The sequence below is a fragment of the Gastrolobium bilobum genome, unplaced genomic scaffold (genome assembly GCF_033153095.1).
Source record: "Gastrolobium bilobum isolate Gb01-03AN ecotype WA unplaced genomic scaffold, APGP_CSIRO_Gbil_v1 utg7742, whole genome shotgun sequence".
NCBI classification, from domain to species: Eukaryota; Viridiplantae; Streptophyta; class Magnoliopsida; order Fabales; family Fabaceae; genus Gastrolobium; species Gastrolobium bilobum.
The window spans coordinates 185,827-208,028 of record NW_026896962.1 but is presented as its reverse complement, the minus strand read 5'-3'; the positions used below and the strand labels follow the sequence as shown (position 1 = coordinate 208,028).

At 34.5% G+C, this 22,202-nt stretch overlaps 2 protein-coding genes across 2 annotated transcripts; both read left to right on the top strand.

Annotated features, from left to right (window-relative positions):
• On the top strand, window positions 1-4,375 carry LOC133303034 (hydroxyproline O-galactosyltransferase GALT6-like). Its single transcript, XM_061502875.1, has 7 exons — window positions 1-953; window positions 2,584-2,816; window positions 2,901-3,191; window positions 3,285-3,413; window positions 3,496-3,669; window positions 3,825-3,932; window positions 4,047-4,375. Exons 1-7 carry the CDS (start codon window positions 278-280, stop codon window positions 4,254-4,256), a joined length of 1,821 nt encoding a protein of 606 aa, XP_061358859.1. The 5' UTR covers window positions 1-277; the 3' UTR covers window positions 4,257-4,375.
• Window positions 4,376-18,481: 14,106 nt separating this feature from the next.
• LOC133303015 (AAA-ATPase ASD, mitochondrial-like) lies at window positions 18,482-20,026 on the top strand. Its single transcript, XM_061502844.1, has one exon. The coding sequence runs from the start codon at window positions 18,482-18,484 to the stop codon at window positions 20,024-20,026; it is 1,545 nt and encodes a 514-aa protein (XP_061358828.1).
• The last annotated feature ends 2,176 nt before the right edge of the window (window positions 20,027-22,202 follow it).

Sequence of the window (22,202 nt, the reverse complement as noted above, 5' to 3'; positions counted from 1 at the left end):
TCTTTGTGATTATGATTATGCATCACGAATCCTTAATGATTAGGATACCATCAACGACGTTGCCAAGTTTAATGCTTTATGGGGTGTACCCAAGTCAATTCCATTCCCATCATTTCCATTTCCAAAATTTCAAAACCATCACACACATTTATATACCACTTCCCATTACGAAACCGAATTTTCTCTCATTTTCCCGGAAAATGCTAACAACAACATCACCAACCTGAAAATCAACCCAAAACCCCTCTTATCACCAACCCAAAGCCTGAAATCAGAGATGAAGAGAGGGAAAATAGGAAAGTTTGATACTTTCGTGTCATTGAGCAGGCAACGATCCATTCAGATTCTCATCGCCATTGCGCTCTTGTACGCGCTCTTATTCACGCTCGAAATCCCCTTCGTCTCCAGAAAAGCCAACGAGGACAACTCGGAGCAACGCGAACGAGTTTCGCACAACGCGCAACCACCGAGTCACCGTTACGTTTCCGGGTTGATCTTCGGCGACACCGTATTTGATTCGGAGCTCTATAAATCCGCAATCCGAGCAGGGAAGACTGTTTGGGAGGAGCTGAAATCGGTGAACCCGCGAACCGTCGTCGAGAAGCCCGAAAACCAATCCGGGTCGTGCCCGCGATCGGTTTCGGTATCCGGGTCGGAGTTTTTGGCCCGCGGGAGTGTTATGATGATTCCGTGTGGGCTCACGTTGGGGTCCCACATAACGGTCGTTGGGAAACCGTTGGCGGCGCAACGAAAGGTGTCTCAGTTCATGATGGAGTTGCAAGGGTTGAAGACGGTGGAGAGGGAGGAACCACCTAGGATCTTGCATTTTAATCCGAGGTTGAAGGGTGATTGGAGTGGGAAGCCTGTGATTGAGCTTAACACATGTTACAGGATGCATTGGGGTTCTTCGTTGCGCTGTAATGGTTGGAAATCCAGGGCTGATGAAGACACTGGTGAGAAAATCTGACACTTTGCCCAATTCAAATGAAAAGCTACAGCATTTGTGGTTTAAATTGTTTCTAACAGAATGGTATTATATGGTGTAGTGTATGAAAAATGCTGTTGACTTTCTTGCATATGCATGATTAATGTGTTATTATGTTGGTATGAGGTATGGCATGGTAAGCTCAGGCTGAAGGAGGTTATAGGAATAAGTTGTGCTTTGTTATGGAAAAAGCTCCTCTAAAGTGAGTTTGTTTCTAAATTGAACTAGTAAGGATGTATCTTGTAACATCCCGAGCGCTGACGAGGGCGGGGAGTGATCTCCAGTGCAAAGAGGCACGGACAAGGACAAGGAGCGGCTCCTGACAGGCTTTCAGCGGAGGGATACATGTATGAATGAATCGAATCGACACCCGAGAGAGAGGGATTCCAAAGGCTGTGCAGGTATAAGACTGCACAGTTTGTGATAGCTTATAAGAATTAATTGGTACTACCTATGCTAACAAGATGCATCTGCTTTTCAGTAGCCCGGATCGGAAGAACTCCACAGTTAAGCGTGTTTGACTTGGAGCAATTCTGGGATGGGTGACCTCCCGGGAAGTTTTCCCGGGAAGTGTGCGAGTGAGGAAAAAGCACACTGAAAAGTCTCGTGTTAGTATGTAGGGATAGTTATTGATTCTTGAAGCGGCCGGGCGTTACAAGTGGTATCAGAGCAGGGCCTCTCATCCAGTACGGTGTGGTTCGAGGACGAACCAGACGGAAGCTGGTGGGCATGTAACATCCCGAGCGCTGACGAGGGCGGGGAGTGATCGCCGGTGCAAAGAGGCACGGACAAGGAGCGGCTCGCTTCCAGCGGGGGGTTACATGCATGAATGAATCGAATCGACACCCGAAAGAGAGGGATTCCAATGGCTGTGCAGGTATAAGACTGCACAGTTTGGGATAGCTTATAAGAATTAATTGGTACTACCTATGCTAACAAGATGCAACTGCTTTTCGGTAACTCGGATCGGAAGAACTCCACTGTTAAGCGTGCTTGACTTGGAGCAATTCTGGGAGGGGTGACCTCCTGGGAAGTTTTCCCGGGAAGTGTGCAAGTGAGGAAAAAACACACTGAAAAGTCTCGTGTTAGTATGTGGGGATAGTCATTGATTCTTGAAGCGGCCGGGCATTACATATCTACCCTTAAATTATAATGGGTTGAATAAATGGTGGATAAACTCTTACTTGCTGAATTTAGAAATAAGAATCATAAGATCACTTTCGAGGAGTCTTATCCCTTTGTAATATATATTCCCTTTCAATGAAAAAAAGGTTTATTGTTGTCTTCCACGAAGTGATTATGTGTTTTAGTAAAGCTCAAACTGGTTGCTTTGGGGTGAATGTATGGTTTGCTAATTTCTGTAGGGGACCTATTGTAGGATGTAGATACTTTACTAGTGACCTTGAAATATTGTGTTTCTTTTCTCAGTTCCAAGTTTTTAACTTGTCTTTCTTAAGTATGATACATTCAATTAATGTTTCTCGAGTATTTTTTTTCTTCTTCTCAGTTCCAATTCTTCATTTGAGTTTTCCAATCTATTGTTTGTTCATTATGTTTGTGAGAGCACCAAATTGAGCTATTGCTTATGTTCAATATAGTTGATGGGCTGGTGAAGTGTGAGAAGTGGATTGAGGGCGATGATAGGCATGCAGAGGAGTCTAAGGCTGCATGGTGGTTGAAGAGACTGATAGGCCGGACAAAAAGAGTAACAGTTGACTGGCCATTCCCATTCTCAGAGAACAAGTTATTTGTTCTTACTCTTAGTGCTGGATTGGAGGGCTATCATATTAATATTGATGGGAGGCACGTGACCTCTTTTCCTTATCGCACTGTGAGTAATGTCCTTGAAAAGTTGAACTTGTCAACCTGAAGATAGCTTTGCCTGATTTCTTAATATGGCTTTTTAATTTAACAGGGCTTTACTCTTGAGGATGCCACTGGACTTACTTTGAGTGGGGACATTGATGTCCACTCTATATTTGCCGCCTCTTTGCCAACATCACATCCAAGTATTTCCCCTGAGCAGCTTCTTGAATTTTCAACCAGATGGTGTGCCCCAACACTTCCTGAATCTGGCGTGGAATTGTTCATTGGCATCCTCTCAGCTGGAAACCATTTTGCTGAGCGGATGGCTGTAAGGAAGTCATGGATGCAGCATAGCCTTATCAAATCTTCAATAGCGGTGGCTCGTTTCTTTGTAGCACTGGTAATGTTGACAAGTTGATAAGCTGACAAGCTCTTTATTTTTATTGTTATTTCATTTCACAGGGGGATTCTTAACATTTGAATATTTTTACAGCACCCGAGAAAAGAAGTTAATGTAGAATTGATGAAGGAAGCAGAATTTTTTGGTGATATTGTTATAGTGCCTTACATGGATAACTATGATCTTGTTGTATTGAAAACAGTGGCCATATGTGAATATGGGGTACGTCGATGATTGTTTAATATAAGTTTGAAAAAGGAATAATTTATTCACAGATATATAAGATGTGCTGCATTGTTCACAGGTTCGCACAGTTTCTGCCGAGTATATCATGAAGGGTGATGATGACACTTTTGTCCGGGTGGATGCTGTTATAAATGCAGCAAGGAACGTTCTGAATTCTGTAAGCTTCTATATTGGAAACATAAATTACCGCCACAAACCTTTGCGCCATGGTAAATGGGCTGTGACATACGAGGTAATCATTAACATGTTGCTGATTTTCACAATTAAGTAGAACATGTTGATTTAACAATGCCCTCTGCTTCCTTACTGTCGTCACATCTAACTTATCGCTGATGATAATTTTGGTGTATTTAAATATTGATTTTTTTGCTTGTCTTCTGTTTTCAGGAGTGGCCACAGGAGGATTATCCACCCTATGCTAATGGACCGGGTTATATTTTATCTTCTGACATTGCACGCTACATTGTATCTGAATTTGAGATGCATAACTTAAGGGTTAGTTAGTGTAGTCATATATATACTGCAAATTTCTCTGTTTTCATGTTATGGATCATAGTATCTCCATGATGGTGTGTGGCTGAAGTTGTTGGTGTTTTCTTCTATATGCAGTTGTTTAAGATGGAAGATGTAAGTGTGGGAATGTGGGTAGAGCAATTTAGCAGCAGGAAACCAGTACAATATTTGCATACCTTGAAGTTCTGCCAGTTTGGTTGCATCGAAAACTATTACACAGCTCATTACCAATCACCTAGGCAGATGATGTGCCTGTGGGATAAATTAGAGAGGGAAACAAGGCCTCAGTGTTGCAACATGAGATAATGATGAGGTATAAGTTGCCATGAAAACAAGTTTTGCAGTCATAGCTTAGGTTCGAATATGTGTATATACGATGGACCTTGGATATAGTTTAAACGTATCCATGTATAAATGGCCTTTTAAATCCCATTATTTATTTTATTCTTTTGCTAAGAGAATTTAATTTTTTTTTTTGGTAAGCAGAATTTCATTATTTAAACTTACTTGATTATTTTTTCTATTTTCTTTTTGGAGGGTTATTTCGTTTCGGCTTGGGGTTGAAAAATGAACAGGATGGTGAGCAGGGAAGTGGGAAGTGGGAACATATTTTAAATATACAGCTTCTGCAAATTAGTTTATACTAGCAAGTATGACGGGTATTTTAAATTAATGTAAAATTTTAAAATTAGAAATTAAAAAGACGCATGTATAATTAATTTAAGTAGAATTTCAAAACTATATATACATTGAAAGAGGAAAAATTAAAATTGTACAGAAGATATGCAAATTAATTGGAATTTTAAATTAAAAAGAAAAGAGGCTAAGAATGATATGTAATATTTTTTAAAGGAGAGTAGACTAAAAATTAGTTCATTGTTAAGAATTAAGATAGTGTTTTCTAATTTAATATATAAGAGTATATTAATTAACATTTGAGAAGAAATATAAAATTTAAATGTGAAAAAATAAATTCAAAGAAGATTATTAATTTGAGGGTATTAGTAGGCTTTGAAATTGTAGCGGCCTCAAATAGTGACAGAAACCAATCTTTTGCTATAGAATGGAACAAATATCATATATTTTTTATTTATTATATCTACTGAAAAATAATATCTTGATAGATAAGAGTGTTTATGTTTTGGTCGAGTGAGGGGCTAAGAGTTGAGTGTGATTTAAATTATACTTTAATCTATTAGGGGTGTTTGGTATAGATATCGAGGCAACTTTCTTGGTTTTTCAACTTGACTATGTTTGGTACAAGACTAAAAAAAATTTAACTAGGAAAATCGTTTGCCCAGCCATTGTGATTTGTGTGCAAAATTTCATGTTTAGCATTGTTCCAGAAAACCACAACGATGATGATATTTTGGGTTTACCGGGAAAAGAAAAAAATGAGCACGAATTTGCTGACGAAAATAACCCTCGTCTACTTTTGAAAGTGTCTTTCCTCGGCAAAAAAATTAAAATAATGTAATTAATTAAAATAATTACGCATTTAATGCTGTTTTGTTAAAAATTACATATCTGTTGCACAATGAGACGCCCATGTGACGCCCAAAGAGGGCGTCTCATGTGCAACCTATATATACCCCATTTTTCTTTTTTCACTCCTTACTCATTTACCTTTGTAACCTCTCTCCAACCTCTCTCTAACCTCTCTCTAACCGCGGTTCGTAGCGAAGCTCTGCTAACGTAGGTAAGGTCATAATACCTCATATGTATACATTTAAATTACAGTGCTAGTTAGTAATACATGTTAGGATTGATTGTATATTAGAGACTTGGAACATTAGGATAGTCACTTAGAAATTTTGTGTCATGCTATGAATGTTGTAATGATATAGTAATATTATTATTACGTAGTTATTATTATTACCGATTTTTAATTATGTATTAGGGTTTAGCATATTAATTAGTGATTTATAAATAATATTAGAGACTTTGTAAATTTCGTATGTATGATGTTATTAATGCGGGAGTGCATAACTTTGTAGTTAGTTGAGGATAATGGCTGAGTCATCATCTTCTTCGGGATCTGATTCGGATGTAGAGCCCACCGATCCCAGCATGTGGATCATACCTGGACCCTACAGGTGGGAGGTCCTTCGTCAGAGGACGCAGAAAGGTCATATTTCACAGCGAGTGTGGAATACTGAGCATGTAAGAAAGATTAAGACTAGGTGTGGGAAGCCACAAGGGGGCCCACCTACCGGTGCTATTCCACAGGTTGTGGAAGAGTACATCAGACAGGCGGGTTTCATACATGTTGCCAGGATGCAACATATCCAGGTATGTTATTTATGTCGTTTTTTATTTATGTAATTATTTAATAAAATTCGTTAACACGTGATAACTGTGTAATTTATCACAGATAGATACATTTTTAATTAGTGCTCTGGTCGAGAGGTGGAGACCAGAGACACATACCTTTCACATGACCCAAGGTGAGATGACGATCACCTTACAAGATGTGGCAGGCATCTTGGTCTTGCCGACCGACGGTACTGTCGTCATCAGATCGACCTCTGAGGATTGGCACGCTGCTTGTGCTGCTGTTTTTGGACATGTTCCAGAGGCCGGTGAGTTCCATCATTCTGGCGACCTCCGCATCTCATTCTTGGATCGACATTATACCCGGTGGACTGATCATGAAGGGAATCATGTTGCCGAGATCTACTTCACAAAAGCCCACATTGCCCGGATGTTGGGGACTTGGTTGCTGGCGGACAAGTCTGGAGGTAGCAATTTTGGTTGCCGACTTGTCCCGTTGCTAGCAATTTTGATACGGCTCTGGCTTGTCTCAACTTCATCCATCTCGTTGCGGATGCGAGTTGACTTTGGACGACCTTTTGCACGCAACATAGTAGAATCAAGAATAATCTTTGCACCACTAATTTCAGGTATTGCTTCCTCGTTTCCGATTGGCTCCCACGGAAAAGAATAAGCCTCGACCAAGTTAGTTATCAAGAAGACATCGTCAACGTAAGTGAACGCACTCTGCCTAACACTTAACGCAGCAGCAACGACGTGACTACCTTCTTGTGGAATACCAAACGGAGCAGACACAACGTCATTCAACTGCGGCATTTGCGCGACGACTGGTTGATGGAATATTGGAATTTCAGACGCACCCATCTCACGAGATTCATCTCCTTCTGAAGCACTAGCATCCTCCGCCAGAAGATGTTCTTCCATTGCCATATTTTCATCGTCATCATCGTCATCTTCGTCGTGCATTTCCCAAGTCGGATCATTTTCATCTCCCTCAGAAAAGTTACCAACTGGAGACGCATGAGCGGCAGGAAAAGGTGGAAGACGGGGATAATTTAAATAAACTGACCTCACCGGTATGGGAGTATTCTCTGTTGCGACGATGTCGACATACAACTCTAGAAAATCTGTCCTTGACTGGTTGCAAAATTCTTCCATTGTCATCTCCAAGTCTTCATCGTCAAGCACTTTCAAACTAATGTATTTATCACCTTGTCACACCCTTGTCGTGATCTCAGTGATACATTGGTTGTCTTGAAGACTTAACTTCTGCCGAATTCTTTGATGCAGTTCGCCAATGGTTGTGTTGCGTTGGATACGTGTCGGCCTTTTTTCACCTTCGAATATGACACCTCGTCGACCTTCTACCTTCCTACCATTGTAATATAACACAACACGAACAGAATCAGGAATTGAGCTCATTTTTAAATAAAATTACAACTAAAATTCAAATACTAAATTAAAGATAAAGGAATGTTGGTGGAGAAGAGAGATATAAAGAGTGAGAGAAGATGTGTGAATTGAATGGAGGAGGTGAGGAAATATATAGAGCACACATGTGATGCTAGTTTTGGGTGTCACATGTGACGCCCCATTGGGGCGTCTCTCCCATGGATAAGACGCCCCAATGGGGCGTCACATGTGACGCCCAAAACTGGTGTCACATTGTGCAGTAGATGTGTAATTTTTTACGAAACAACATTAAATGCGTAATTATTTAATTTAAATACATTATTTTAATTTTTTTGCCGTCTTTCCTCATCTCTTTCCTCCACAGAAGTTTTACGTCTCCAACATAGAAAATTTTCAGCAGGAAGCACATAACATATGTTGTTCACTGTTCAGTGCCCATAGTTAAAAGATGAGTCAGTGGACTTTGATTTATATTTTTCCACATTATTCAACCATAAATAATTTTTGTTTTTTTGTTGGTAAATTAAAGATTATTTTTTTCATTAGTCTTAACGCATGGTAAGCTATTCCTAAATAAAGGCATTGTGATGGTTTAATTTTTAAATTCTGTACTTATATTTGTTTCTACATTATAAGTCTACTTGCCACTTAGTTAATTACTCAATACAAAGCTTTGATGTGAAACAAGAGCAAACTTACTGTGGGCCTGGACCTAAAAAAATTAGGTGAGACTGAGGTAAAAGAAAGAAAGAAAAAGTTGAGGAAAGAGAAAAGAAAATAAATAAATTTAATACAAGTGTCAATTTTTGAGTGGAAGGACCACGGTGGTCCCGAAGCATATTAAAAAATTCCGTGAAACAGTGTGAGACTATATATTGGAAATAAAATATTGACTGTGCGAATGGTATTAATAACTACCCCCATGAACAATTTCATAGCAGAAGAGTGATCTAACAAATTCGTCCTCTCAGATGTTCCTTTGGCTCTATGATGTCTATGATCCAAATAAGGTTAGTAGCCTTTATGTATGCAATGTTCATGCCAAGAAAGTGCGTGGTGGAGCAGTGGCTGCACAAGTCAAGAGCACACAAGGGAAGTGGGTTCTATTATTGCAGTAATAGTCCCCTCTTTTTCTTTTCAATGAATATGCAAGATGCATGGTATTGTAACTATGATACTTAATGGTTTACATTTACTGTTTAGTAATTTGTTGTTGATATGTGCTTATAATTCACTGTGTGTGCTTTGATTTTTGTGTTGGTTTCTTTAGATATTCATCTGTATTTAGTAATTTTTTTTTTTTTTGTCAATCATAAAAATAATTGTGGACTCTTTAACATTTGCTTACTCTTTAGAATCGTGTTCAATTATGCAAGGTTGGTGATTTTGGATTCGCATGTTGGAAGCCTGGTGGAGACACTGGTGTGGAAAGTAGAGTAATTGCAACATTTGGGTATGTTTTGTATTGATCCTGAATTAGTTTAAATGTCAAAATTGTGTATGCCATATGAAATTGCTAACAAATTTATATTGCTGCTGTGTGTAGGTCGTTTGGATCCTGAATATGCTCAAAGCGCCTACATCAATGATGGAGGTCATGTTTATTGTATTGGGGTGGTATTAGTGGACCCTTGTTACAGGTAAATAGTTTGATTCCAATTTAGTGATGTGTGATATTTGACTAATTTGTTGCAATTACTATAAGCTATCACAAAGGAAATCAACCAAAATGCATGGGAAAAGTTACGGTTGGGTTTGAAACAGAGTCATATATTTTCGTTCTTTATTGGATGAAATAGATACCTTGGTGCAGGTTAGGAAGTCATGTGCAATGAAACCATTGAGATGCAACGATGAAAACAAAATTAAAGACTGATATTAGCTAGTATAGATCCATCACCATCGTATCATTCATTCCCTTATGAATCATGTCATTTAACAATATCTTAAAATTGGATGCAATATCCCGTTTACTTTTCAAGTACAGTTTTGTTATTTTCCACTCTTTGTTGGATCAAACATGTTTGGCACTCCCACATTTTTCTATATAATGGCCATAATCATGAAAATAAAAAGAAGTAATCACAATTCAAAGAGAAGTAATTGAAGGTGTCGTTCTTATGTAAATCACTCACGAAACAACTTCGTCATATCCAAACAACTTGCAATCATAAAATATAAATGTATTGCATAATACAAAAATAAAGTTGACAATTACTTCTATGTTCCACTTGCAAGGATCTAAACCTCTAACCCTACTAATCTGTTTGTAATGAAACTCTGCCAAGATTGATGATGGCGGCAAGCTGCCCTGAAGCTTGCCATGTGTGTTGGCCATCTTGTTCTGTACCCCAAACCCTGCACGTTTGAACGTTGTTAGCAGATTTTGACGACTATTTTAGTTTAGGGTTAATTTTTTATTTCATATTCAAAAGTTAAAAAAGTTACTTTCGTAATTTATATTCATTTTCACATCAATATTTTATCTTCAATCAAATATAGGGTCTGTTTGGTGTGACATATAAGGCCTGATATATAAGCTTATACTATACTATACGTTATGACATTTTTAGTTATTTGGTGTGACCATCGTATAGTATAAGCTTATACAGCAGGATTCCTTAATACATCAAAACGATGTATAACTTAATCCGGCATAAGGGGAGGGATAAAGCCTGATAAGAGGTTGGTGTATTAACATCGTTGACCAGTGTAATTCTCAAAAATTAATATATTATTTTAATATTAATATAATAAAATAAAGATTAATTTTTCAATATATTAATTTTTAAAATATTGAATATTTTTATTTTTATAAAAATTAATATATGTTTTGGACACACTGATCAATAAATTTTTATAAAAATTAATATCATATGACATTTTTTAAAGAATTATATAAATTCTTTATTAAAAGATACTTTTATTAAAAATATTTATTGTTATCCTATATAGTATTATACTTACGGTGCATCACCAAATACTATATGATATTATTTTATACAATATATTATTTTATACAATACTGTGCCAAATGCTGGATAGTATTAAAATTCAATCAGGACTTCTACAATCAGGCCTTATACTATCAGGTCTTATACTATCAGACCTTATCTTATACTATGCACCAAACATGTCCTATAAACTCAGGAAATCTAACTCAATTTTTTCGATAATATTGAAGCCTATCAAACAACTTTTTTTAAACTTTTCATACCAAATTCAATTTCCCACCACTTTCCCAATAATTGTATTTTCTTTTTTTTTGGTAACTGATCATAATTACTTCTTTGAGGCGAATCAGAACCTCTGGTATCCCCACGAGTTCGACTCTTTGAGCCGTCTATGAGACTAATCCAGAATTCGGGTGCGAATCCAAGGATTACGGTACTTATGCCCCTCCCCAGATGGTGTTGGTGGGATTCGAACTGAGATCATTTCCCACCACTCAATCCCCATGCTACCAACTAAGCCCCCGCACTTAGGTCAATAATTGTATTTTCTAGGTCAAGATCTAGAGCGCTTCTACTATGGTTCGGGAGCAGGATGGCCCGTTCCAAAAATGAAAAATAAAAGGGGATAAGTAAGGAAATATAAGAAAAGAGAGGAGTATAAAAGTAATTTTATTTACCAAAAAAGAAAAAGGAGCAAATTTTTTTTATACTCCTAGAGTATATTAAAAAAATCTCAAGATCCGAGTAAAAAAGTTCTTTGGTGTTATAGAATAAGAAGCCCTGATATGATGTCAGTTTCACTTAGATTATAACATGTGGTATGATTTTATTTCACCTTTTTTTGAAGTTCTTCATTTCATAAATTCAACCTATCCATTGTTACGACTTTTTCACCCTTTTGTCCCTTATTAATTAATTAATAATCATTTTGCCCCTGATTCGAAACTATTTATCAATCTGCTCCTCTTTAATCGACTACCTTGCATTTTTAATCGACTAAATGGCCAAAACAGACAAAAAAGGCTGTTGGGAGATTTAGTCGACTAAATCTCCCTATTTAGTCGACTAAATCTCCATATTTGACAAAAAATAAAATAAGTCAGTATGATTTTAATCGATTAAGTAGGGAGATTTAGTCGATTAAATCTCCCAACAACCATTTAGTCGATTAAACATGCAAAGTAGTCGATTAAAGAGGGGCAGATTGATAGATAGTTTCGAATCAGGAGCAAAATAGTTATTAATTAATTAATGAGGGGCAAAATGGTCAAATAGCCTCATTGTTACAGTTGTAGGTAAGTGACAAATAATGTAAAATTTATTTTTTCTAAAGTTACTTTAGACAACTTTGTTTAATGTTCATTCAAATAATATAGTTTTGAGGTGAAAACTATAATATATTTGTAATTTTAATATATTTCAGAGTTATATTAATTTTTATCAATTTAATTTTCTAATATTTTAACCTCAAAATTATGTCATTTCGATAAATATCATATAAAAATATCTAAAATAACATTAAACTCTTTTTCGCATATATTATTCTTAATCAATTAACAAAAGGAATTTTCCCACACCCACACACGCTTCACCGAATTGGAATGAGACACCTAGAACAAGTCTTTTAAAAAAAACAAAACTTGTTCCCACAAATTCTCATGAACTTTAATCCTCTGTTTCTTTCTTTCTCTATTTTTTTTTTCTTTTTTAATAATAGGTTTGTTTTTCTCTTTACTTTCTGTAGTCGGTTAGCCCATTTTGGAGGTAAAAAAAAACCAAGTATTCTAAACATTTTAATACCTACAAAATATTAAAAATTATGTTTTGCTATATATGACGTCTTTCAAGATGTCACGTAAAATTATGTTATTTATATATAAAAAATTGCTTTGTTAAGTGACTAATGCACGTGCAATGCATGCCTCTCTTCTTTTTCAGTAAATAAATTATTAGAGTAGTTCTCATAAACTTACCTTTTAACCCAACACATTCACGCTTACATATTAAATGTCTCATATTATTCGCGCCATTTGCTATATTACAAGTTACGCACTACGGAGTATGATTACCTTACACTAATATAAAAATAAGAAATCTTATATTCAATGTTAATCTTAGATTTCATTTGCATCTAATGATTAAGATTTGGTGTAATATTTATATCAATATAATTAATTTTGTCTACAAATTGAATGGGCCTTGTAATATGAGAAATATTGGGTGAGAGGCAAATATATCCATTTCCTAGGCTACAAATATGTTGCTTTAATGATATTATTCAATGACACCAAAATAAGACATAAATTGTTTAAGAGATACAATTATTTTGTTATTCTCGGATTATAATTAAATTAAAGACTTTTGTACTATTTTGTAACTGTTGATTTGATTTTAATTTAATTATAATAAAATAATTATAAAATTTATAAAGAAAGAGAGACGGTAAATAACAAATAGACCGCCCCAGAATTGTGCTAATTGTCCTTGTATTGATCCAATGGTGTCTCTTTTTAAGTCTGTTTCACACATGTTGCTAATGCTGCATTTTGTACAGTTATCCCAAAAAATCCATTTACATAGAAATGGCTTTACAAAAGGAAAAGAACATTGCAGCATACATAAGCATAAATGGTCCCTATCAAGCTCCACTTCTTCCATATGCTACAAATGTATCCATCCCTTTTTGAACTTTAAGCCACCAGAGAGTGGAACTCTGAATGTTACTATCTATCCAAACTATACATATGACATCCTGCATGGCAATCGATTAAATCACCAGAAAGAACTTTCCACCATCATTTTCCCCCCCTAACAGTTTCATTGTGTTTTTATTTAATTTGTTTTTGAGTGGTTTATTTGCCAGAGTTATAAGCAAGGAAGCATGAACACTTGTAAAAATAGGGAGAGTCGTGTTCGACACGCTCGGACACGGCGACACGCTCCGACACGGTGTCGGACACGCGGTCACTTTTTCCGACACGTTGACCATTCCGACACACGAATTTGACCGTGTCCGACACGATCAAATGACATTTTCGTAATTTTATTTTATTTTTTTAAAAAAAATTATTATTTTTTAAATTAAAATATATTAATAAAGCTTCCACTGATCATATCAATTTTATTTTTTTGTCTTTTTTCTCCATAAGTAGATAAGAGATCATCTTAGCATCATTGCTGTCAATTCCTATCACGCTCTTGTTGTATCTCTTTGTCTCTGATCTCTCTCTAATATGATTTGATCTCTCTATCTGATATTATATCTCTCTCTCACCCCAGTTCTTATTTTTTTTATTAAAGCTTCTATCTTTATATAACGTGTTGATGAGAATTATTAATTTAGTTTCATTTTTTTGTTAAATTATTAAATATTAAATGAAATATACACTATATAAATTAAAAATATTATTTAATATTAAAACGTGTCCCAACGTGTCGAAATTCATAATTTTTTAGGATTGACGTGTCGAAGTGTCGCGTCGTGTCACGTGTCACGTGTCGTATCGGTACTACATAGGTTATAAGAACTATTTAATTACTAAGAGAAAGAAGACATACATGTAATATTATAAATGTATACTTAGATCCATTGAATTTTATAAATGTATCTTGAAAGCCTTTATTTGATTCCGGCCTTTCGTTGAAGTTCACTGATTTTTCTTTTTTTAATAATTTGTAGTGTGCATTTTTTCCTGTTATATATATATATATATATATATATATATATATATATATATATATATATATATATATATATGTATATATGTATATGTATATATATATATATATATTATTGATTTATTTACTTTGTATTATATGTATGGAAAATAATCAATTCACATTGGTATATAAATAATAATTCTTAGATACATTCAAATCATCAATTAGCTTATTTCATCAATTTCCTTTCTTCTGATGATGGATCCAGCTTCCATGTATAAGAGAAAATTTATTTGAAAAAAATTATTGAAGAATCAAGAAAGTTCAATGGTGATCCAAATAGACTTGGAAATCTAAAGAGAGAAAAAAGGGGAGAACGGACAAATATAAAATCATGTGATATGCATACAATAAAAGAGAGATAGATAACAGTGGTGCACTGGCGCTTCACATTTCCATTTAAGCTTCTATTATTGCTCCACAATTTATTCTCTTTTGTCTTATTGCCATAAGTACATAACTTGCCACAATAGCAATTATTATTAGCGTGTGATAGTAAATGAATGGATTTAATTATTCTAATTACAATTTACAAAAAATTTTATTTTATCCAACAAATTGGAGAATTACTGGTTTGCAATATTTGCAAACTAAAAAGAAGTAAAATGCCTAAGAGTTTGTTTTGATCAGTGATTCAAACTTTGGGCAAAATAAATGTTTGAAATTCTTTAGAGGTTAGAGAGAAATTGCCTCCATTTTTAAAGGAAATTAGTTTAATCTTTACTTCAAGTATAATCGTTCAATGCATTCTCTGTTTCAAGAGAAATTAATCTTATGAGCTGTATTCCAAGAATAGTATGACTAAAAGAAATTGTGTGAAAATACTTTTGATTTATTAAAAAAAATAAAAAGAAGCAAAAGTACAATCGAACTTTCTCCCAAATTGTCTTTTTTCAATCATTTTTCGTTTTCTTCTTCTAATATGAATCCTACTACTTTATTTACTTATTTAAAAGATTAAAAAATTGAAAGGATTTGGAGAAGTTATATATATGACAACCTTCTGAAAACAATAGTGAAACCCTTGTCTTTTTCGAGTTTGCCACGCGAGTGATAATGACTTGAGTTTTGGTCCTTTACCTGCTGTGGAGGACTGCCAAAGCAGTAGCACAGTTGCTGTTACAGATTGGTGCTAGTGAAGTTTATTTTTTATGGGCGTGTTATAAATTTGGATTTTATGTTTTTCGTGTAATATAACACAACTTTATTTTCCTACACACATTAAAAAAGTGGAGTTCATATATTTTTCATTATTTCCCTCTCTCTCTCCTTTTTGTTGTATATGTTGAAAACAAAACCTAAGTTATGTAACATAACATTAATAAAGCTCTATAAATTTTTCTATAAGTAGATAATAAAATCATAAGAACATAAAACTATTTGGAATATTGATAAAAATATTTTGATGAGTTTTTTTTTTTTTTTGTAAAAACATAAAATTATAGTGATAAATTAAGATTTTAACTACTATGTCATAATACTAATCAATTAATTTTTTCTATAATACTAATCAATAATTTCATATTTTAAATTAATTAGATTCATGGATATTTCAATTAAATTAATTATATAATGAGCACATTATATGATAAAGAGAATTGTGTTTTTAGTATTTACTGGGCTAGTTTGGGCAATATAATACTAGCATTGATATCTAATTGAATTGCATAATGGGTGCATAATTAGATATTTGATTAAAGATTTGAGTACCGTACTTCAATAATTAAATAGTCGGAAGAGATTGAATGAGAATATCTATAAATTTTTATAAAAAAAGATTTGACATTTTCAAAAAGTAATAAACTCGAATTATGTGAATCGCAACTCTTAAAAAAAAGTGAAGAAATTCAAATGTGAAATAAAATTAGTCAGTCAGTCAGTCATAGAGAAAAAAAATTTAACAAGCGGAAGAGAGTTGCCGCTCGCTGAAAAAATGCTTTATTATCATGTATCTCTTAATATTTATAGTTTTGAATTATTTGTGAATTCATGCATATATAACATAAGAAAGTTTCTAAATTTTTTTAACACACTCGTTTTAATAAAAAAAATGAATTCCACTTTCAAAAGTGTCCTTATCAATAATATTTGTGATTAATGTTTCTGCTATTCTAGAAAATAATTTTATTTTTTATATATATATAAAAGTTTGTTAGACTCATATTATATTTTTATCTCTCTTCTTTTTATATGGCCACACATGGACCCGACAAATTTTTATTATCTCATATAAAATAATTAAAAACATTAATCCCAGAATATTTTCCGTTCTCATCAAAGAGGTTTATCCCCACTGGCCACGTATGTTCTTCGGATGCTTTATCAAATGGAGTTCTATTATGGTTGCTAGTGAATTGAATTAGAAACATAACTCTTCTGCTGTTAACACTTAACAGATTTATCTATCAGATCATTGGCTGAAAAATAAAAAACAGACAGTGTCAAACGAAAATATTTTCAATAATGGGCATCCGAACATCACTTACTAAAATAATAATAATTCACTTTAACATCTTTTATCCTAAATTCCCCTTAATGTTTGCATGAATCTCACTCTTATTATTTTAGGTTAAAGAATACTTAATTACTACGGGAGAATTGAAAATATACTTGGTGTGAACACAAACACAACTTGTTCAAATTTCAAAAGTAACAGCAGGTATCACATGGCATTGTTGTGAAGTGCTTTTAGGAAGATAAGTTGCATTTTGGTGCCTAAGATTCTGCTGCCATGTGTGAACTGAACAATTTTTGGGACATAACAAAAACTAAGCAATGTTCCGATCCTTTTTCTTCTTGTGGTCAAATAAATATTCTCTTTAATCCTTTTCCCTTTTCAGATATCTTTTCTACACTGAGTCAATGATAGTGGCAGATTTTTCCGCCATAAGAACATTACCATTGCATTATCTGTTTTTCTTTCTTAGATTACTAATCAAGGTTTGAACAGTAGATTGACTTGACCATTAGATAGATTAGAATGTTGTTGAGAGTATTTAACAAAAAAATCATGCTCTTTAAAACATTCAATATTTAATTTACTGTTCCACGCATTTTTTATGATTAACTCCGACAATTACTAACCTATTACAGAAGGTGGCTCTTTCAAGATAATTTTTTTCATTTTCATACTCGAACTCAAGATCTTTAACTCGAGACTTCTGATTAAAAGGTACGAGCTCTTTATTACTTTGAAGCAATTGTTATTAGTAAACATATATGAATTTTAGTTCCATAAATGTGAATTTTCGAGAATTAACTTTGTAACTAGTATCGGGGTGGCATTAATTTGATGACCTCAGGGTTCTTTGCATCATTATAAATAAGGGAAGAATCCGAAACACATTTTAGACCCCAGTTTAACATTGAATTTAATTTTATAATAACGCTTAGTGGAAGATTGCAAACACTGGATAAGAATAAAACATCTAACATGGATCTAAATTGGAAGACATTAATGGTGTAACTTTATCACCATGAATTATTCTTGTCTTTGAGTTATTATGTTTCAACAAGTTGTGGAAAATGACAAGACCAATATCAAACAATGAGAAGTAGACACACAAGTACATTGAAATTAAATATTGTGAGCATGAGGAGGACCCCATTATGTGTTGTTATGTTGAGATCCCATCATCTCCATTGACAGCCAAGTACCAACTTCAATACACAAAGAGTTTCCCTTGCCATGCGCATAAAACCTTCATAGATAGGGGGCCACATTTGTTTTTGTTTTGGTGTTTGCTCAGTTTCAGAGTTTTTCTTTCGTTGCCATGTCCAATAAGACACAACATTACAGTGAATCAGTGCATATTTTTTTTTTTCATAGTGTTGGACCACACTCCACATAGTCCCACCAAATCAAAGAACTTAGTGGAACCTAATATTCTATCTTACTTGTCTTTTTCTCTTTTTTTCAAACATAAAAAAATATTCCACACTGGTGCTGGTAGTGTCATTTGACTCATTTTGCTTATAAACACTGGTCCTTTCATTCTCATCTCCACCCACTTTCTCTGCTTTTTTTTTTTTCTTTGCCCCTGACTTTTTGATACATTAATTTAACTCACTCACACGCAGAGGTTAAGAGGAGAGAAAGGTTTCTACACAAAAAGAGAGTTCATCAACCCCAAGAGAAGGTGCACACACACACACACACAAACACACACAATGATGCCCCTCAAGATGACTGAGATGTGGACAACAATGGGGTCAACCTTAGCTAGCTTCATGTTCGTGTGGGCGATCATACAACAGTACTGTCCGTACGAGGTTCGACGTTTCCTAGAGAAGTACATGCATAGGATCATGAGTTACTTCTCCCCTTACATTCGAATCTCCTTCCACGAGTTCTTGGGAGATAGGCTCAAGAGAAGTGAGGCTTATGCAGCTGTTGAGGCATACCTCAGTGCCAACACATCAAAAAGCGCCAAGAGGCTCAAAGCTGAGATGGGTAAGGATAGTAGCAACTTGGTGTTGACTATGGATGAGTATGAGAGAGTAACAGATGAGTATAAAAGTGCAAAAGTTTGGTGGGTTTGTAGCAAAGTTATGTCACCAACTAGGTCCATGTCTTATTATCATCAAGAACAGGAGAAGAGGCTTTACAAGCTAACTTTTCATAAGAAACATAGGGACTTAATCACTGAGTCATATTTGGAGCATGTGATGAGGGAAGGGAAGGAGATTCGTTTGAGGAACAGGCAGAGGAAGTTGTATACTAATAGCCCTGGCTATAAGTGGCCAAGTTATAAACAAACTATGTGGAGCCACATTGTTTTTGAACACCCTGCAACTTTTGAAACAATGGCTATGGAGCCTCAGAAGAAGAAGGAGATCATTGAGGATTTGGTCACTTTTAGTAAGAGTAAGGATTTTTATGCTAGGATTGGTAAGGCATGGAAAAGGGGTTATCTTCTTTATGGCCCTCCTGGTACTGGCAAGTCAACCATGATTGCAGCAATGGCTAATTTGTTGGCCTATGATGTTTATGACTTGGAGCTAACTGCAGTGAAGGACAACACTGAGTTGAGGAAGCTTTTGATTGAGACAACGAGTAAGTCTATAATTGTTATTGAGGACATTGATTGCTCACTTGATCTTACAGGTCAGAGGAAGAAGAAATCAGACAAGTTGCAAGATGATGAGAATGACAAGGTGAACTCTGAAGTTATAAGGAAAGAAGCCAAAGAAGAAGGAAGCAGTGTTAGCAAAGTCACACTTTCAGGGCTGTTGAATTTCATTGATGGGATATGGTCTGCTTGTGGAGGTGAGAGGTTGATTGTGTTCACAACTAATTATGTGGAGAAGCTTGATCCAGCACTTATCAGAAGGGGTAGAATGGATAAGCACATAGAATTGTCCTATTGCAGTTTTGAAGGGTTTAAAGTGCTTGCCAATAACTACTTGAAGCTTGAGACTCATCCAATGTTTGACACAATTCAGAGGCTAATAGAGGATATCAAGATCACACCAGCTGATGTTGCTGAGAGCCTTATGCCAAAGTCTCCATTGGATGATGCAGAAAAGTGTCTTTCAAGCTTGATTGAAGCTCTTGAGGAAACAGCAGCTGCTGCAACAAAAGCTGAGGAGCTGAGTCTTTGTAGTCCCATTAAAGAAGATGAGCAATTGGAACATATTAGTCCCATTAAGGAAAATGGTGAGTTTCGAGGTGACAAAGAAACTGACCAAGCAATGAACCAAAGCCAGCGATAGTGCATTAGTCATAATATTGTGTACAAGAAATTCTGGCTTTAAGGACAAAATCTGAGGCACATTTCTCTTCATAGTAAGTAGTATCATGTATCTATCTTCCTGAAGTCCACGAGAAGAAAGAAAGAAAAAAAAAGAAAAAAAAGCAGAGATTGTAATTTAGCATTTGTAATTTTGTTTGGGATTAATTTTGAACTTCTGTTATAGATAAAAGAATTAATAAAATTTCTTGTTAATGGGATAGGTCCCTCCCTTAATATAAAAAGAAGGTTTGGGAGCATATAAGAATGTTCTGTGCTTTATTATACTATACTAAACCTCAGGGTTGCACGGGCAGATAAATAAAATTTAGTATCCATATTTTATTTAGTTAGAGAGTGTGCTTCAACAACATAATTTTGCACACTCTCCTTGGTGATTAAATGATAAATAACCATTCCATTGCTAGTTTACAATTTTTAAAAGCCAACTTCGTAGATGTTAATGTTAATACGTTTAGCATTTTGCTTTTCTCTCTGTTTCATTGATAATATCGTTGGGTGTGTTACTTCGTTTAATGCTTGTGGTTAAGCATATATTTCATTTATGAGTGTATGGCTCAATGTCTGCTCAACCACCTCAATGAATGTTACTTATCTAATTATTGTTAAAAGATTCTAAAAGAAGATGCAGAATCTTCTACTCAACTCTATAAACACGACGAAACCTTTGTAATAAGTTAGTCATTTTTTAGAGCTTTACTAAGCATAGTTTGAAAGAGAATCCTCTCAAGAGAACTTAACTAAGCATAATTATTGGTGAAGTTTTGAATGTAACTAGTATGACTAGAGAAATTTGAATCATTTTTATTCCAATTATTTATAGTGGAAGATTTTTTAAACTAGCATCCTGTGATTGATTTTTATTTTTCTGCATTAAAAAAAAATTCACGTTAAAATTTGCTGTATTTTCTTCTCAATCTCTCATCTTCTGCATTATTTTGCTTTTTTGTGATTTGACCGATCGGTGATTTCAGGCCGTTCGATTGTGTTGACCGACCAATTTTTTTTTTTGGAGGTTACAAGAAATTGAACACAACATCCTACACTACACACACTTTTAACACACACACCTCACACCACTAGACTAATCCTAGTGGTATGTTGACCGACCAGTTTGAGTGCCGATCGGTAACCTCAAATTGCTGATAAATAAATTGTTTCCACGTAGACTATTTGTGGGACCGGTCCTAACAAATATTAATCCTTTTTAATATATAGCTATGTGAAGATTGTTCCTTGAGAACTATCGTCATTTAAAATGCTGCTTAGTATTTAGTTGACTTTTCAATGAATAATTATTGTTATATAATAATGGAAGTGTCTCCTCAACCTTGTTGTCTAGGAATCTATTTCTCTCTTAATTAGTTGCTTCTTCAAGCGTAGCTTTCACAAGTGGCCTAACAATTTCTTTTACCTGAAATGCATAGCAATAGTGGACCCGTAAGAAACAAAATATCCTTGAATGGACATAATGGAGCATTACATGAAACAAGAGCAGGTCATTACTTTTTCAGAAAATTTAGAAAATTAAAAATAGTTGACATGACAATTTTACGACTCGTGTCTCAGCTTAATTTTTTTATGTTACTGTAAATAGATTTCTGATTGTCACATTAATCTATTTGACATAAGTAATTGACATTTTATTTTGCACCCCCCACCAAAAAAAAATTACGAAGAATACAATTCAGCACAGCACACACTCTGAGAAACAGTCCCGGGAAACACCAATTTTAGTTCAAAAATATTTAAATTCTTAAAAATCAAATATTTGCCCCTTAAAATATTATTTTGATTTAAATTTTATTTTACCTATTTTGCATTACTACATGAATTTTAGGAAATCAATATTAAGGACCCATTTGATTCTATTATTTTTTTAAATTATTTTATATAATTATTTTTAGAATTAATATACATAATAAAAATATCAAAAATTTATTTGATGAATTTTGTTGAGAATAAATTTGCAAAATTTGGGGATGCTTTGACCGCAATGGTGCCGCCTGGCGGCGTAATTTGAAGCGGAAGTAAAGAATTCATAAAATAAACTTTAAGAAACAATAAACAACTAAAATGTATTTTAAATTTTCTACTTTAAAAACAAATTATAAAGAACAAATTTTCCAAATGGTAAA

Bases quoted from the DNA above. Each gene is read 5' to 3' on its own strand.
- LOC133303034 (XM_061502875.1), top strand. From the start codon at position 278: ATGAAGAGAGGGAAAATAGGAAAGTTTGATACTTTCGTGTCATTGAGC. The intron at 954-2,583 runs GTGAGAAAATCT...TGTTCAATATAG, and splicing joins CAGGGCTGATGAAGACACTG to TTGATGGGCTGGTGAAGTGT. The intron at 3,414-3,495 runs GTACGTCGATGA...CATTGTTCACAG, and splicing joins TGGCCATATGTGAATATGGG to GTTCGCACAGTTTCTGCCGA.
- LOC133303015 (XM_061502844.1), top strand. From the start codon at position 18,482: ATGATGCCCCTCAAGATGACTGAGATGTGGACAACAATGGGGTCAACC.